Below are 15,638 nucleotides of genomic sequence, written 5' to 3'. Positions count from 1 at the left end.
TCACCGTTCCTCTTATGGTAATCAGAATCTGCTCTGACAGCTCTGTCCAAACAGTGGCTAAAAAACCACAAATGTATGATATGCCCAATGGTGTTAACTGTACAAATTTGCAAACCCATTGCTTTCTATGCAGAAGCAGATTAGGTTTGCTGTACTGTTAGATCACTGTGTTGGCTTCAGTTAGTTCTGTTTTCCTCCACATTTTTTCAAGCAACAAACCCCCAAAGAACAGTTTCCCCCTGGAAGCTTGGCTGGGACTGCTGCGCTGTGTAATGGAGACCATCTTCCAGCTATAAACAACATCATTTACTTAGTTAAACAGGCTTTGTCTTGGTGTTACTAGGGGTCAAATGCTGGTTTTCACCCTGAGAGCAGAAGTGTCATAGCCTTGGCAAGTGGCTTGTCCTGGAGGAAGATGCAAACATGTGCTGCTCACACTATCCGGATACTCACATTTGGGGCCATGCCAAAGGCTTTAGTGGATGTAATCTTCATGTTTTCTGTGTTCCTGGCTCAGCTGGGACTGCAAAGGAGCCAGGTTTCTGCTGGTCTCTGTACAGGATGAGTGAGCTGCTCCATGTCCCCAGCCAGGAATGGTCTGTCTCGCTTCTAGCTGAAGCTTTGTAACTCGGTCTGAAGACGATAGATCACTTGTTCTGGTGTCCTTTTTGTTCTACACAGGCTTTATTTCTGGTTGTTATCCCATTTGTATAGGCCTTGTTTAAGCCCAGCTCTCTGTCTAAATCTGCTTGTTTTGCGATTGGTTTCATATTGGGAATTTTCAGAGACCAAAAGTATGGAGTTCAATGGGTGCAGCACGTTTCCAAAGTCACTTATGCGCTTATTTTCCTTACTACTTTTAGTAACTTGTAAAACGCTTAAGGCCAATTATTTGAACAAACAATGTCATAGTGGATAATCTCAGTGTTGGCAGTGCTGTCGTCTGGACACAAACAGCTCATAAAAGAAATGCCTTGGAAACTTTCTGAATGCTAGATGTGGAAAGAGCGTCCCTCTTCCCTCTGAACTGCCTGTGCCACACTGCACTAGGAGGTGCAACCAGATACTGAACTGCTTCAAAAATTGTTTTCCAGCAGATGAATGGGAGCAGAGCTCTTTGATATCATATTCTGATGGGTCCCAGCAGTCTCGTCCTTGTGCTCACTGCTGTGCTGCTGCAAAGTGGAAAACTAGGGATTTCCCTAGGCCTGCTCAGTGCTTCCATGTAAAATCTTGGCTCCAGGAAATAAAGTGAAACACTGACTAACATCTTCCCTTTAAAACTGTTAGTAGTTCTCCATCCTGGCCAAAATACTGGGTTGTCAGAGAGAGAACCCCTGCCAGAAGTGATTATGCTTCAGAAGTACCCGAGGCAGTGTTAAGACCCAGCACACCAAGACAAGGACCATGGATGCTGGGTGTGAGCAGGACTCACGGCCTCAGACATCAGTTTTCAACTGGGGGCTGGTCACAGCTGCTGTCCTCCCTAAAGCCCCAAAAGGGATGTGACAGCAGCATTCTCCACAAGAGTGTTCTGGGGCTGGTGAAGGATGAAGTAGGTTCTCTAATCTTACTCACAACACTGAACAACTAATCCCTAAAGAAACCCTTAAACAAACAAAAGTGGGAAGGAGGAATGCATATAAAAGTTTATGGAGTGCTGGGGGAGCCCAGCTGCAGGCAGGATGGTTTCGGTGCGTGCGTGCAAAAGGCTCGTTGTCCATCATGATGTGAACGCACTGTCCAGCACGATGCAAACATGTTGCTCCCAGGCTGTGTGCGTGCGCTGAGTCCCCTTCTCCTGCTGCTGCCCTAGGACTATTTTTTTTTCAGAGTTGGGGAATCCTGTTGTAAATCAGCACCGAAGGGGTCAGAGCCTTGCTGACCTACACTGAGATATGTGTTCTGGAGAGCACGTTTATGAGAGATTTTTCTGTCTCACTTTCTCCAAAAGAAACAAAGCCTATGAATATGGTCTGTATTTAGGTCCCATGTTTCTTCGAGAATTTGGCAGGCTGGCAAGGTTTAACCTCAGGAGCTGGCTCTGATGGTCTGCTGGAGCAGTCTGATACACTGCCTTTTTGGAATATTCCATCCCTGACAGAAATGCTTCCCTATGAAAACTAAGACCTGAGAATTGGAGTGCATTAATCCATGTTGTAAAAATGCGCACAGCTGATCAGAAGTTGTTCTTTGAATATTGTGTATATTTTTGTTTTGTTTTGTTTTTCTTTAAACACTTCTAATGATCACTTCAGGTGTATGGGCTTGAGGGCAGAAAGGAAAACCTGAGTTTGCTGTAAGCGTGAAGCAAAAATTCTGGATTCTCTTGAACTGTGCTCTTTTTCAGTTCCTTGATATAAAAGACATGCACAAAATCCTTCCTCAAATACATGCGCCAGGAAGCACTAGCTCCTTACCGTTTAAAACTGAATAGGTTTTCTTGTGGTGAAAACTCCCACCTTTTGAAACTTCCCAATCAGATGTACAGTAAAAAGCTCAAAGACTCTGCCCCTGTGCTGAGCTCTGTGCTGGGTTCTGATGCAGCAGGTCCGTGTGCTGGGCCAGAACGTGCATTTAGGAGCCTGGCTGCGAAAGCTGAACAAATATGTCCTGCAAGCTCAGGAGGCATTAGCTCAGCTGCAGTATTGCATGGCACAAGGCTGATTTATGCACAGACAGCTTGGGCATCCATACCGGGCATGCCTTATATCATGCAGATGCTCCTGTACTGGCAATGCTCAGAAATAGAGACATAGAGAAAGAAAGAGAGAAAGAGAGAAAGAAAGAAAGAAAGAGAGAGAGAGAGAGAGAGAAAGAAAGAAAGGAAAGAAAGGAAGAAAGGAAGAAAGGAAGAAAGGAAGAAAGAAAGAAAGAAAGAAAGAGAGAAAGAGAGAAAGAGAGAAAGAAGAAAGAAAGAAAGAAAGAAAAAAGAAAGAGAAAGAAGAAAGAAAGAAAGAAAAAAGAAAGAAAGAGAGAAAGAGAGAAAGAGAGAAAGAGAGAAAGAGAGAAAGAGAGAAAGAAAAGAAAGAAAGAAAGAAAGAAAGAAAGAAAGAAAGAAAAGAAAAAGAAAGAGGAAGAAAGAAATAAAGAAAGAAAGAAAAAAAGAAAGAAAGAAAGAAAGAAAGAAAGAAAGAAAGAAAGAAAGAAAGAAAGAAAGAAAGAAAGAAAGAAAGAAAAAGAAAGAAAGAAAGAAAGAAAGAGGAAGAAAGAAATAAAGAAAGAAAGAAAAAGAAAGAAAAAGAAAGAAAGAAAGAAAGAAAGAAAGAAAGAAAGAAAGAAAGAAAGAAAGAAAGAAAGAAAGAAAGAAAGAAAGAAAGAAAGAAAGAAAGAAAAGAAAGAAAGAAAGGAAAGAAGGAAGAGAGAGAAAGAGAGAGAGAAAGAAAGAAAGAAAGGAAAGAAGGAAGAGAGAGAAAGAGAGAGAGAGAGAGAAAGAAAGAAAGTAGGGGAAATAGATGAGGCAGAGCTTTTGCACATCACTAAATGGAGCTTTGGAGCAAGAACTTGGGGTCAGATAAGGAATCAGATACATTGAGCAATGCTGGGGGGGAGAAGCAGAGCAGGATTTGGCAAAGGACAGCACAAGGTATGACCTACTAAGAGATATGGAGCCAGCACAAAGTTTTGAACCTTTTTTGAGGTACCAGTAGAACAGAATAGATACAGCCAGTGTCTGAGAGGATCAAAACTGCATCTGTAAGGGAAAACATCATATTTAAATCTAAACAGTCTGGGTTTGTTATCTTTGCAAAATAAACATTCTCGAGCATTTGACTTTTTTCCATGCTTACAAAGTGCACTGGATGTTGGACGAAAAACAGAGTGAGATCTTCTATAGGCCGTTTGCCTGCAAAAAAGTTAGTAGCAAGAATTCCTAGCTGAGGGTGTCCTGTCACATACGGCTAGTAAAATATTGAATGAATTTGGATCAGAGTGAGTGCTGACCTCTCATGTCATTCCTTTGAGCGCCAGCAGTCCTCCAGATCTGAGGCGGGGTGTGTAGATGGATGACTGGCTGGCAAAAGGCGCATTTCTTTTGCTTTGCAGTAAGATATGTAACCTCGGCACTTGTACATCCTGTATGCTCCCACTGATCTATTTTGTGGATGTTTAGTTTGTAAAAAGGACAGAGGTCTTGCAGTGTGTCTGTAGAAGACGCATCATCTGTTTAAAACCTCTTGAGCAAAACAACTATGTCTCCTGGTGCTGGTTGTGGTATGTGTGAACTGAGCACAAATCTTCGTCATAAAGGTTTTTGATTATGTCTTGACTTTTTCAACCCCCAAGCCCTTATGGATATTATTGTTTCCTTCACATTTTTCTCCCCCCCCCACTTTTTTTTTTTTTTTTCTGAGTAATGCAAACTTCAGCAGTTCCAGGGTGTCTCCCCTTCTCTTCAGCCCTTTCCATGACAACCTCAAATGCAGCGATGGAGGAAATGAGTGAGAAAAGGAAGAGAAAGAGATGACACAAATACAAAGTAAAAATCTATGGAACCAGTGAGAGTGTGCATTGGGGAGATTCATATGAGTGCTGAGATGCCAGGGATGTTCTGACATGTAAGTTGGCTAAACCTGGCTGTGAAACACAGTGCTCGAGCCTTTGGGACAGATGAGGGGATCTCCCATCCTGTGAAGTGATTTGGTACTGCCCTCCCTCAAGATACCTGTGCTGCTTAGGTCTGCTTCTGTGTTAAAGCATTTCATTCTCAGCATGCCATTTCCTTGAGATATTTGAACTTTCTTTCCCTTCCAGATTTTGCTCCAAGTACAGGCACCATGTGTGCTTGCAGCCTGACAGTCCTGACCACTGTCTGCTTTGTTGTTGTGTCCATGAAGCTGCAGATCAGCTGCACTGTGATAAATAAAATGCTGCATGGGATTCCCCTTCTTTAAATAACCGTCTCTTTTTGCATAGAGAATACCAAGAGCCGGACTGTAATATGAGGCAGACAAAAACAAAAGCTGCCAATTTGGATGCTTGAACTCCTCTTCCTGCCTTGACAAGTATCTCTCTCTTCCAGGAGATGTTTACAAGTTTGCTGATGAGCATTTCCAGTGCTCCTTGCAGTTCCTTCTGCGTGAAAGACACAGATGGGCAGAAAGGTGAGTTTGTTCTCCACAGCTTACTCAGACCATGGGTTTTTTTCTTTCTTTTTTTTTTTTTCTTTGTTTGGGGGCGGGGTTGTGGTGTTTTTTGATTTGTTTTGTTTTAAGATACTGGTAAAACGCTGTTTTCTCTGTTTCATCTCTCTCCTAGGTCTCACTGGTGTAAGCAGAGCCTGCTGGTTACGGAGCCTGTGATGCCCATTGCCTCTTGCGTGCTGCACAGTCCCAAAGCAAGGGCAGGCACTGGGCTTTCCCCTCCAGCCACTGGGGTCAGACACCCTCCACTGCAGGGCTACACTAGCATTCAAAGAAGTGGATGAGTGTGGGTCCATGCTGGTGAGGGGCAGCGGCTGGCAGCAGCTGACGCTGCTGGCAGGGACTTCTGTGGATGCCCTCCACCTGACAAGTGCAGCCTTGCCTGCAGAGCACAGCCCACATCTCCCCGGTAGATGGGCTGCTGCTGCAGAGGAGATCACAGTTGGGGTACTGAGGCTTCTGGATGTTTACTTTGCCCCAGTTTTCATTCTCCAGCAGCCTTCTTGGATGATACAGGAGCTTCTTCTAGAAAGAGGCTGGGGCCAGGTGGAGCATGAGAGGTGATGGAGGAGGAAGCAGGTGGAAAAACTCAGTTTTGTGTGGATGGGAAGTTAGTGTTATTTCACAGCCTTGCTGATCTGCTAACTTTGATCGTGTGCTACTCCAGTGCAGCCTCAGAGCCAAGTCTTCTCTCTGCCACGTGGATTTTTCCTGCTGTTCTCCTTGGTTTGAGCAGTGTGCATGTCTTCACATGGACTTGGGCAGTGTCTTTCCCATGCTACTAACTGGGATACAGGATCAGCTTTCTTACACAAGCAATGCCGTGATGTTCCCCTGCTTTCTGTTTCTTTATGTTCACATTATGGTCAGTTCTGCCAGTACTAACAGCCTATTCCTCTCTCAAGTTTATTAGCAAGTACTGGGACTCCGTAAAGTGAGTGGGAATCCCGCTGCCTATAGAGGTACACAGATACTAACCTTGGGGCTCTCACCTCTTGCATGTACGTGGAGGGGGGCGCAGAAGGCGACTGCATGTGGGTGTATCCTCCTGGAGAACTCCAGCAAGAACTGCTGGAGAAACCTGCTTTTGATATTTGTGTGATTTTTTTTTCTTTCTTGCTCTTTTTTTGTTTTGTTTTGTTTTGTTTTTTGGTTGTCTTGTTCCTCTCTCCTGATTTACTGCATATGCTCACGTGGCCTTGGAAAGGGGGCTTCTCAAACCGTTTCGCTTCCAAAAGGAAAAGAAGCTGGCAGGCATTCATATTTCAGTCCTCAGTTTATGTAGGTTAAAGTCTCCCAGTGGGAAAATGGAAGATATAAGAGAGCAGAGAGCCGGTGGTGATACTTGTTAAGAGAAAACAGAAGAAAGGAGCACGTAACCCTAGAGCTACATCCAGACGAATTAGAGGTTTCAGAGGTATGTTTTCTGTCTGTTGTTCAAACATTTCCATTGATTTTATACATTTTGTGATAAGATGCCTCATTGTGTCTTAGGTAATTGTAGGAATGACTGTATTTTAGAAGCAGATTATAAGATGTAAGATTTTCACGTGCAGAGAGGACAATGTTTTTATCAATGAAACTTTGTTCTCAATAATGTAGCTAAAATCAAGTATTAAATCAGATATAGAATGCTTCGTGACTAGTTCTGAGATTTAAGCTTCCATAGGTTGAAGAGAGGGGTTCAGGACGTAAGAGTTAAGGGGGAAAGGAGAATTTAGACCCTTCCCTGAATATTTTTCCTTCTTCCCAAACAAACCCTTCCTCTGTTTTAAGACCTGTTTGACTACAAAATGTGGGCTTATGATTCAGTACCTTAAATACCAGCTCACTGCAGAAATCTGTATTAATATTTTCCTGTTGAATTTTCTTTACGCTGAGAAAATATAATTAAAATTCAATTTTGTCAGTGTGTTCAGAGGAACATATTGCATATTTTGCATTAAGGAAATGATAAGTAATTGTATACTAAATGGTTAATATAGAAAATATTTTTGAAATGATCAGTTGCCCTCTTTTAAATGAGAGATCATTACTCAACTCTGTTGTCTTTACTTGGTCAAAATTTCTGTTGTTTTAAGGGCCCCATGAGAATTCTTAAATGCCTAACTGATTCCATAAGGACTTAATTAAAAGGAATGGTCTTTTTATTATGTACAATAAAATATTTGTGTCTGATTTCTTTATTGACTATAAAGTCTTGAAGCTTGAAAAATGTTCTGCTTAGAGTACAGACTCGAGAGCCATTGAACTGGAACAAAGAGATCTGTCAAAGCACTCTCCTATTTTAGCTGTTTTGTAGCCACATTTTTCCCTACTGAAAACCTGTCTTAATCTTTCTAAACGAATGGTAAATACTGATGTTAACTCTAGTGCTTGCAAGGACTGTGTATGTGAGTGTCTATTGCTTATATCTACATGGAAAGTATTTCTTTTATTCTTATGATTAAAAGCCATCATTGGGGCAAGAGATGCAGATTTGAATTGAGAAAGACTCTGATTGTAGGTGACATTTTGTAAAGACCCTTCAGTGTCTTTGTATCTAGCCCCGTGAATTAAAAAAAATCAAAGCCTGCTTTCCTAATAGCTTTACTAAAAGGCTGCTTTCATGCCTGTGAAGTCCCAGGAGATCCTCAGGTGTGAACTACCTAATCCCCAGTGGCAAGTACTGCCTTTTACATTATTTTAACTGTACAGAGTGCTGGAAATAGAATGAGAAAGCAAAGAAAAGGACTGCAAGGAGCTTTAGTGCTGCCTTTGGTCTCAGAAGTTCCTGAACTATCTGCAGCTCTTGAGTCAATGATCTTTCTGCTCAGCTGGCCACAAAAAGCACTATCTGTAATAGCAAATGAAACCCAGCTGCTCGCTTTTCTGCCAGGCTAATTAAAAAGTGTCGTGACCTCTCTAGTGCTAATTGTGTCCTGTTAGTGGGACAGAGGAAAGGAGTCCAACAGGGTTGCCCGGTATTACAGCTCTCAGCTTCCTGACATCATTTTAAAGTATTTTATTTTATTGCGATTCTGTGATTCCAGAACTAAGATGGCTGCAGAGTGTATGTCTAACACATGGTTTCTGATCTGCAGGTGAGCAATGTGATAGAAAAGTGCTGCTAGCACATGAATTTCCTGCAGAAGCTCCCTTTCTGCCAGCACCAGCATGCAGAGCAACTACTCTGTGGTCATCACCACCAGAGAAACTCTCCAAGTCCTCTATACAGTGCTGGCAAACTCATCGGCTGCATTGCGCTCTCTGCCTCCCTGCCCACTTGCCTCTTCAGATTACCAGTTTTCATTAATTCCAGCATTTTTCTCTGTTTTTTTTGTTCTGGGTTTGGTTGGAAACAGCATGGTGGTTGTGGTGCTCTGTCGTGACAGTAGCCCCAAAACAGTTGCTAATATCTACATTTTCAACTTGGCCGTGGCAGACTTGCTGTGCCTCGCCACACTTCCCTTCTGGGCTACCTATTACTCACAGAGGTACAACTGGCTCTTTGGATCTCTCATGTGCAAAATCTCCAGTTCTGTCCTGTGCCTCAACATGTTTGCAAGCACATTTTTTGTTACATGCATGAGTGTGGACCGGTACCATGCTATTGTCCATCCTATTCGCTCTCAAAGAAGAACTCCACAACAGGCCTATTTTATAGCAATGGTTGTGTGGGGCCTTGCCTGTTTGTCCTCCCTTCCGACTTTTTATTTCCGTGACACACACTACATTAAAAGTTTGGGGGTGAAAGCTTGCATTATGGCATTTCCTCATGAGAATTATGCGAACTGGTCTGTGGGAACAGCCTTCCTCAAAAATGCACTCGGCTTCTTCATCCCCTTGACAGTGATAACAACATGCTACATCTGGATCAGGAGGCACTTGCTAAAAGCACAGGAGTTTGGGAAAAACAAGCAGAAGATGGACAAAGTCCTCAAGCTGGTGGCTGCTGTCGTTGTGGCCTTCTTAATTTGCTGGCTCCCATTCCACATTTTAACCTTTTTGGATGCCCTGGCTCATATGAACATTATTAACAACTGTGATGTGACAGGGATCATCGACACAGCACTGCCGTTTGGCATCTGCATGGCATTTGCCAACAGCTGCATCAACCCTTTGCTGTACTGTTTTATTGGGAACCAGTTTCAGGAGAAGCTCCATCGCTTGTTTAAGCGACGAGTTTATCAGTTCAACAGCCAACAAGAGAGTTCTTCTTTGAGGAAAGGGAGCTGCTTCAGAGACACTGAGACCCCTGTGGGCAGGGAGAGGGGCCCTGAGTCCTTGCTGTAGACAGTGGGTTGTGACATGGGGCTGTGTCAGTACAGCAGGCTGCCCATGAAGTGGGGACACTCTTTTCTCCAGTTCCTTTCATTTTTTGTCCTTTTAATCACCAGCTATTTGAAGGAGAATCTGTTTTTTTCTCGTACAGGAGGATTTATTCTTCCTTCCTTTTCACAATGAGCACCAAAGGGAAGATTCTGGCAAATAACTGTATTGATGGCAATTTAAATATCTGCTTATATGTGCCTGAGATCGGGCAAGCGTTTAATACAGAAAGATAAAATACACCAGAGGACCATTTCACCATAGCTACAACTGTGTAGGTGCTGAGTATTACACCCTGACTATGCTGATTTTCTAAAAGAGATTCTCATTAGAGAGTGTGTAAATAAAGCAGAGCAGATACTTCTGTACCTATCTGTAAGAAAATATTTGATCTTTATTATGTACACACACACACACACATATATAGTTTTGAAAATATATTGCTAGAGATAACATTTGTTAAATGCATCAGATATACCTCCTGCTTGCTTGGGCCCAGGATCCTGAGAACAGGTGGAGACATGGATTTGCAAATTGCTGGAGGCAGAAGAGAATTACTGGGGAAAAGTGCTACCACATGCATGTTTTTATACCTTTCTCATAGCATGTAACAGGTTTGCAAACCAGGTAATCACTTCCTTTGATCCAGTGTGGTCACTTTTGACAGTAATGCCCCAGGAACACAATCCTGGTGCACAAAGTCCTGGTGCTACACGGGCGAGATAAGTCCCACACATGGTCCAGCAGCCTTCAGGGAAAGGACTTGCTGATTGTCTGGACTTTTTGCATTTCAAATGTCACTTACTACTGTATTTTTTGGGTACTGTATACAAAAAGACTAAATGACTCTGTCTTGACGCACAGAAGCAAAACCATGGTGTGATTCCTAAGACTTACCCACATCTCAATGCATAAGCTTTCTCATTTGTAAATAAAAGAAAGGGGGAAAAGGTTTTGGCAAATAATGATTCTATTTTGAGTTTATGTTTGATTATTTGAAATTTGCTTTTGCTAAAGAGATATTGATTCTAACCACCAATGTGGATCCTTCAAAAATGATATTGTTTGCTAGACTCAATATAAAAGAGGGATTTGTTAGCACCATGCTCAGTTTCCAGCAGGCTGTCCCCAGGCTGGAGGACACAGGGACCAAAAGATAATTGGCTTCAGTGAAATCTGTCCAAAAAGTTACCCTTGAAGCTTGTCTAAGCACTTGTGGGTCCATAGGTCAGAAATTATACGTGCTGCCAGGGTAACAAGGAGTCTGGTCTCTCTGAAAATCCCAGTGCTGGCCAGTGCCTGGGAGCCTTGGGAACAGGATGCAGGAGCCATATATCGCTCTTAGAGCAGGGGTATGTTGCTTTACTGGTGCCCTTGAAAATAGGATTTTACAAGAAATCTTGCAGCTTCAGAGTGATGTGGGAAGAAAGTTTTGTGCAGAACTGAGCAAAATGGGGCCTTCACCAGGAATAACCACTTCTCCCTGTCCTGGTTTGGTGTTCTGGTAATTAGGGTATGCAGCTGGAGAGATGCTTATGCCAGAAAATGGAAGAGACGCCACTGTGTTTCCCCTGGAATGTTTTTGTTGAAAATGTTCCGACAAGCTAATGGTGTCTGGGGCGTTGGATATTTCTGGAAGGACAAACTGTTAATTGCTTAGCAATGAACACAACAACACAGTCATGCTACTGCAGAACAAATAATTATACAAAGAAAATTACCAGGTGTTCAAAGTGGTAGGCTCAGAGATGTAATAAGAGGTTGTAGAGCCTTTTTACCTTTGCTGCAATACAGATTAGGTCAGTAATGAGCACAACTGTGCCACTAATTGGCATCTTGGTAGCCTCAAAACAAAATATAAACTACATGAGCTGACCCCAGCGCTACCTATGCTTCAGCCTTATCTGTTCTGGGCATAAGTACAGCTTATATGTTTTCAACTTGTCAGTTTGGACCTGCTCAAAAAGAAGAGTTTTCATCAAGTCCCATGCCTGTGCAAACCTCCGCAGGTAGGAAAATAAGACAAGAATCTGAAATGCAGCTGCAGTTGGATTTACACCTGTGAGAGGCAAGGAAAATGAAGACAAAACTTCCCAGAGGATAGAGCAGCAATGCAGGGTCTCCCATGGCTGCAGCCAGAGGGCAGAAATCAATGACTGCTTCTTGGGGCCGAGAGCTGCACTCACTTTTTTCTTGTCAGAAAAAAAAAAAAAAAGGAAAAAATAAAAGTAATAAATGGGAGGCAAGACAGGGAGGGGAGGATAATCAATTCTTCCAAAAAATGTCTACCCAGGTCACATTCTGCAAAGGTGATAAACCAAGACTCACTAGCTCAGCAGAGTGACATTTCTGTTTGCCAAATCTGCTTTGTATTTTATACATAAGTCATGAATTCTAGTAGCTTGGTTAAACAAACACCCAAGAAAGACTGTCTGGAGAGGAACCTGAGATAAAAGTTGGGAAGATGCTGTGTTGGTGTTGCTTTATTTTTAGAGCAAATTGAACACTGTTGTGCTCTATGACTTTTTCATACTAGAGTTTCTCATGGGACTTTCTGGGGATTTTCATGGAAAATGTGATTTTCCACACTTTTATCATGTCGTGTTTATTTTTTTCTGGATTTCTGGAATGTAGACAAAAATGCAAGTTGTTTTTTTTTGTTTGTTTATTTGTTTGTTTTCTTGCAAATTTAGAAGCTATTTTTTTCCTTTCAATAGAACATTTTGCTGATATTTGCAAACCATTCTAATAGTTATACTGTGTTACAGCCTCTCTCTAGCAGACCTCAGATTCCCTCTCATGCCCTGATCCTTTGCAAGCCTTGTGTTCCCTTAGGGACTCACAGAAAATGCAGCCAGTCAGTCCAAGGAGCGATGTGCAAGCTGGGGAGCCCCACTTATGCTTGCTTTGCTGCCCTGCAGCATCCTGTGCCTGTCCTGACACTGTATCCTAGCGTGATGCATGCAATTTTCTCAGGGAATCTCAAGCACATGTGTGGTTTCTCAGTGTCTTGCTCTCTGTGCAGGTATGGTGAGATGAATTTATGAGCAACAGCTGGATTTTGGAGGGGTTGTGCCAGTGTCAGTGCCAAGGCAAACCTGCTGCAGAGGGGTGAATGCTCTTCCAGACGGAAGTGCTAATGGGTTTGGAGTTGAAGCTGAGTGGCAGCATGATTTCTTTGGAAAGGGGGATGTTCTGGAACATTTCTAGGCCTATCAGTGTGTGTTTCCCAAGAGAGGGATGGAAGGGATGGTTTCCCATCGGGTTCATTTGTTCTCTGTCATATTTGTACAGCAAATCCTATTTGCATCTTCCTTTTCTAGCTGTATTTGATTACTATCAGCTGAAATGAATTGCAGAGAATCTTGATCCAAACTGAGCATCCTGTGTGCGTCCCTGAGCTGACTTTATAGCTGACTTCAATATATGAAGCAGAGAAAGTCACTGGCATTTATTAGCACGAACTAGTGCTGAGTGTTAAGCTAAATGTCTTGTTTATATAAGTTATACAATAAGAAATGTTTGGTACAGCATGTTCTCGCTGAGAAGTCAACACAGCCTGAGCCTGCCCTGGCACCTACTCAGCACACTTGTCCAACTCCTTGGGCCAGAGCATGGGCAGGAATATCATCTTGCTACCCTGCAGCTGACTGTTGCAGCTTGGCTGCCCGCTGTGGTGAGTCCCCTTGCCCTTCAGCCAAGGGACAAACAAATCGCTTGTGCTTCCCTGTGAAAATGAGACTATCTGGGAGTTGTCCTGGAGGGAACACGGAAAAGCTGAAACGTGGGGATGCGGAGGTCTGGCAGCCTTTCCTCGAAGCTGGCAGACTTGCTGCTCTCGTCTCAACTCTCCTTCCCTCAGAAGAAAATGACTGCTCTTGTTGGGACGGGCTGCTCTGTTTAGCAAGGTCCTGGGATGTGTTCTCCTCCTGTCTGCCCGCTGCGGGGTCTGGCTGAGTGCAGCAGAGAGGGGCTTGTTGTGCTGGCCCATTGGCTCTGCCAGGAAGGGTCTGGGAGTTTCCTGTGGCTTTGTCTTACCAGGTACCTCGCTGTGGAAGGAGCCCAGGGCTGCCGTCTTCAGCGTCACGTACCTTCTCTTCCAGGTACAGTGGCTGGCTGATCACCTTGTGGTTTGGTAGAGTATCTACTGAGGTACCTGTCTGAGAACAAGCGCTCCCCCAGTTTTCTAAGTTTCACAAGAATCAGGAGGAAAGAAGCAATAAATACAAAATAAACAGGAGTCAAAATAGAGAATTGCTTATGAAAAAATTCCTGAGTTTTTTGTTTTGGTTTGGTTTTTTTTGGTGGGGGGGTGTAAAGTGAAGTGATGCCTAACCCTGTGGAATACCCAGCCAGCAGCTGCAAGTCTGTGTGCATTTCCCTCACCTGACGAGGTGCTTGCAGACCTTCTTTCGCACCGCCATTTCCACAGCTGTACTCGCGCTGTTGCGCTGCCCTCGCAGGAAGCAAGGCCAAGGGGTGCTGGGCCCATGTGCAGATGGGGGAACACCCGCGCCTGGGCACAGCAAGGACACGAGCAGGGCTATTGTGCCTCTTCTACACTGGAAGTCCAGAAGCATCTCCCCACAGCACTCATGTTCTCCATAGCCCAGGGGATATCCATCCATCTTTCTTTGTGCCCAAGCTCTAATCTTGCCCGCTTTGAGTGTCGGCCCTTGTGTCTGTAGATGGTGGTATAACTCCCTCAGCTTCCAAAAACAGCTTTTTTTTTGGCTTTGCAGCCTGTCTGCCGCTGGGAATTAGCTGGGGTACAAAGCCAGTGCGAGACATGCCTGGACAATCTATCCACAGGCCTGGCAAAAATGGTCCTAGGCCTTGGTCTGGGAGTGAGGAGCCCTGGGAGAGGAGTGGACCAGCCCCGCTTGCTGCCTCTTTCATATGTTTACTTTCCATTTCCTCTGCAGCTGAGACAGAATCTGAATTTGACACTATAAACTCCAGGCAGAACACTGTTAGTCCCAGGAACATTTCACGGGGGGACAAAACACAGTAATACAGAAGTGAATGTGAGTCATGATATCGATTTCCCTGCTGTGAGGGGATCTGAACTTAAGCCCTCACCCACTGACAGCCAGTAGCTCTTCTGTTTGAGCAAATTTAGGTTTGCAAAGCTCCACTCCATGCCTTTAAGACAAGATCCAGTGTGAGTTTTGTTTTAAAAAACATAAGTTTAAATATCTTATTTTTTTTACATTGGAAAAAATAAAAATAGATAAGAAAATCAGCAATGCCCAATTTAATGCACTGCAGCAAAAGCAACATATCCAATGCAGATGCCAGGTCAACATGACATGCAGCTAAAATGAAATGTGATGGATTGCCTCTAGAAATCAGTCTCACTTTGTGATAAATGTAAGAAGCCTTTCTAGCAGGAAGGAAAACGGCATAGTCATTAAATGCATTTAGAAACAGATTTATTAGGGATGTAAGATGAATTTACTTGTTGACTAACGTGTGGGAGAGCTTGCAGAGACAATGCAATGAAATTGAAAGATATCATTTATATAATTATATTGTTCATGTCATTCATATGAACAATAACCATAAAGAAGCAAAAGCAGCACATTATTATTGCTGTTAGAATTTCAGTTCAACAGATTCTTCTGCATTCCCCAGGGAAGCCTTTAAGTTTTTGTTCCGAAGCTATCTGCCCATGCATAGGGCAGTTTATTCATCATGTAGGAAGTAAATGCATGCAAATGGGTTTGCTGTTTTATCACCAGTGCTGGAGGAATGGGGTTGAACCCTGAAATAACTTGCCTATGCCCTAAACCTGCCCCTTTGTGCTTTACCAGGAGTTGGCATGCAGGCAGCTGCCATGTGAGCACTGAGGCTGGGAGCCACAGGCCACAACCATCCCTGCCCCAGTGTGCCCCACCAGCTGGGATGCAGTGCTATACCCAACACACAGCTTCCTTCAAAAAAATTACAGCAAAACATCTGCATTAAGTATTAGGACAGCATCCAAACATGCAGCTCTTTCGCAATGACAGGAAAGTGAAAATTACAAATACAAAATGTGCAAGGCATGCAGCTGTATCACAATGGAGCAGAAAAAGTATAGCTGCTACCACTGCCTCTTGAGAAAACAAAGCATTTCATCTCTAGTCCAAAACCTGCTTAAAATATGTTGCTTCCCAAAATCTTTGATGAGATGATGAT

General features: G+C 43.3%; 1 protein-coding gene across 6 annotated transcripts; it reads left to right on the top strand.

The window, feature by feature from the left end:
- The first annotated feature begins 4,954 nt into the window (after positions 1-4,954).
- Positions 4,955-11,683, top strand: AGTR2 (angiotensin II receptor type 2). 6 transcript variants are annotated; one of them, XM_080554431.1, is made up of 4 exons: positions 4,955-5,105; positions 5,260-5,553; positions 6,421-6,561; positions 8,228-10,420. In XM_080554431.1, the coding sequence occupies exon 4, from the start codon at positions 8,301-8,303 to the stop codon at positions 9,417-9,419; it is 1,119 nt and encodes a 372-aa protein (XP_080410557.1). In that variant the 5' UTR covers positions 4,955-5,105; positions 5,260-5,553; positions 6,421-6,561; positions 8,228-8,300; the 3' UTR covers positions 9,420-10,420. The 6 variants fall into 6 exon arrangements, with proteins under 6 accessions (XP_080410557.1, XP_080410556.1, XP_080410555.1 ...); XM_080554430.1 differs by having other exon boundaries at positions 6,414-6,561; XM_080554429.1 differs by having other exon boundaries at positions 6,352-6,561.
- Positions 11,684-15,638: the final 3,955 nt, after the last annotated feature.

Source organism: Anser brachyrhynchus (genome assembly GCF_964034855.1).
Source record: "Anser brachyrhynchus genome assembly, chromosome: 13".
NCBI classification, from domain to species: Eukaryota; Metazoa; Chordata; class Aves; order Anseriformes; family Anatidae; genus Anser; species Anser brachyrhynchus.
The sequence above is the reverse complement of the archived record's forward strand: the minus strand, read 5'-3'. Positions and strand labels throughout refer to the sequence as shown.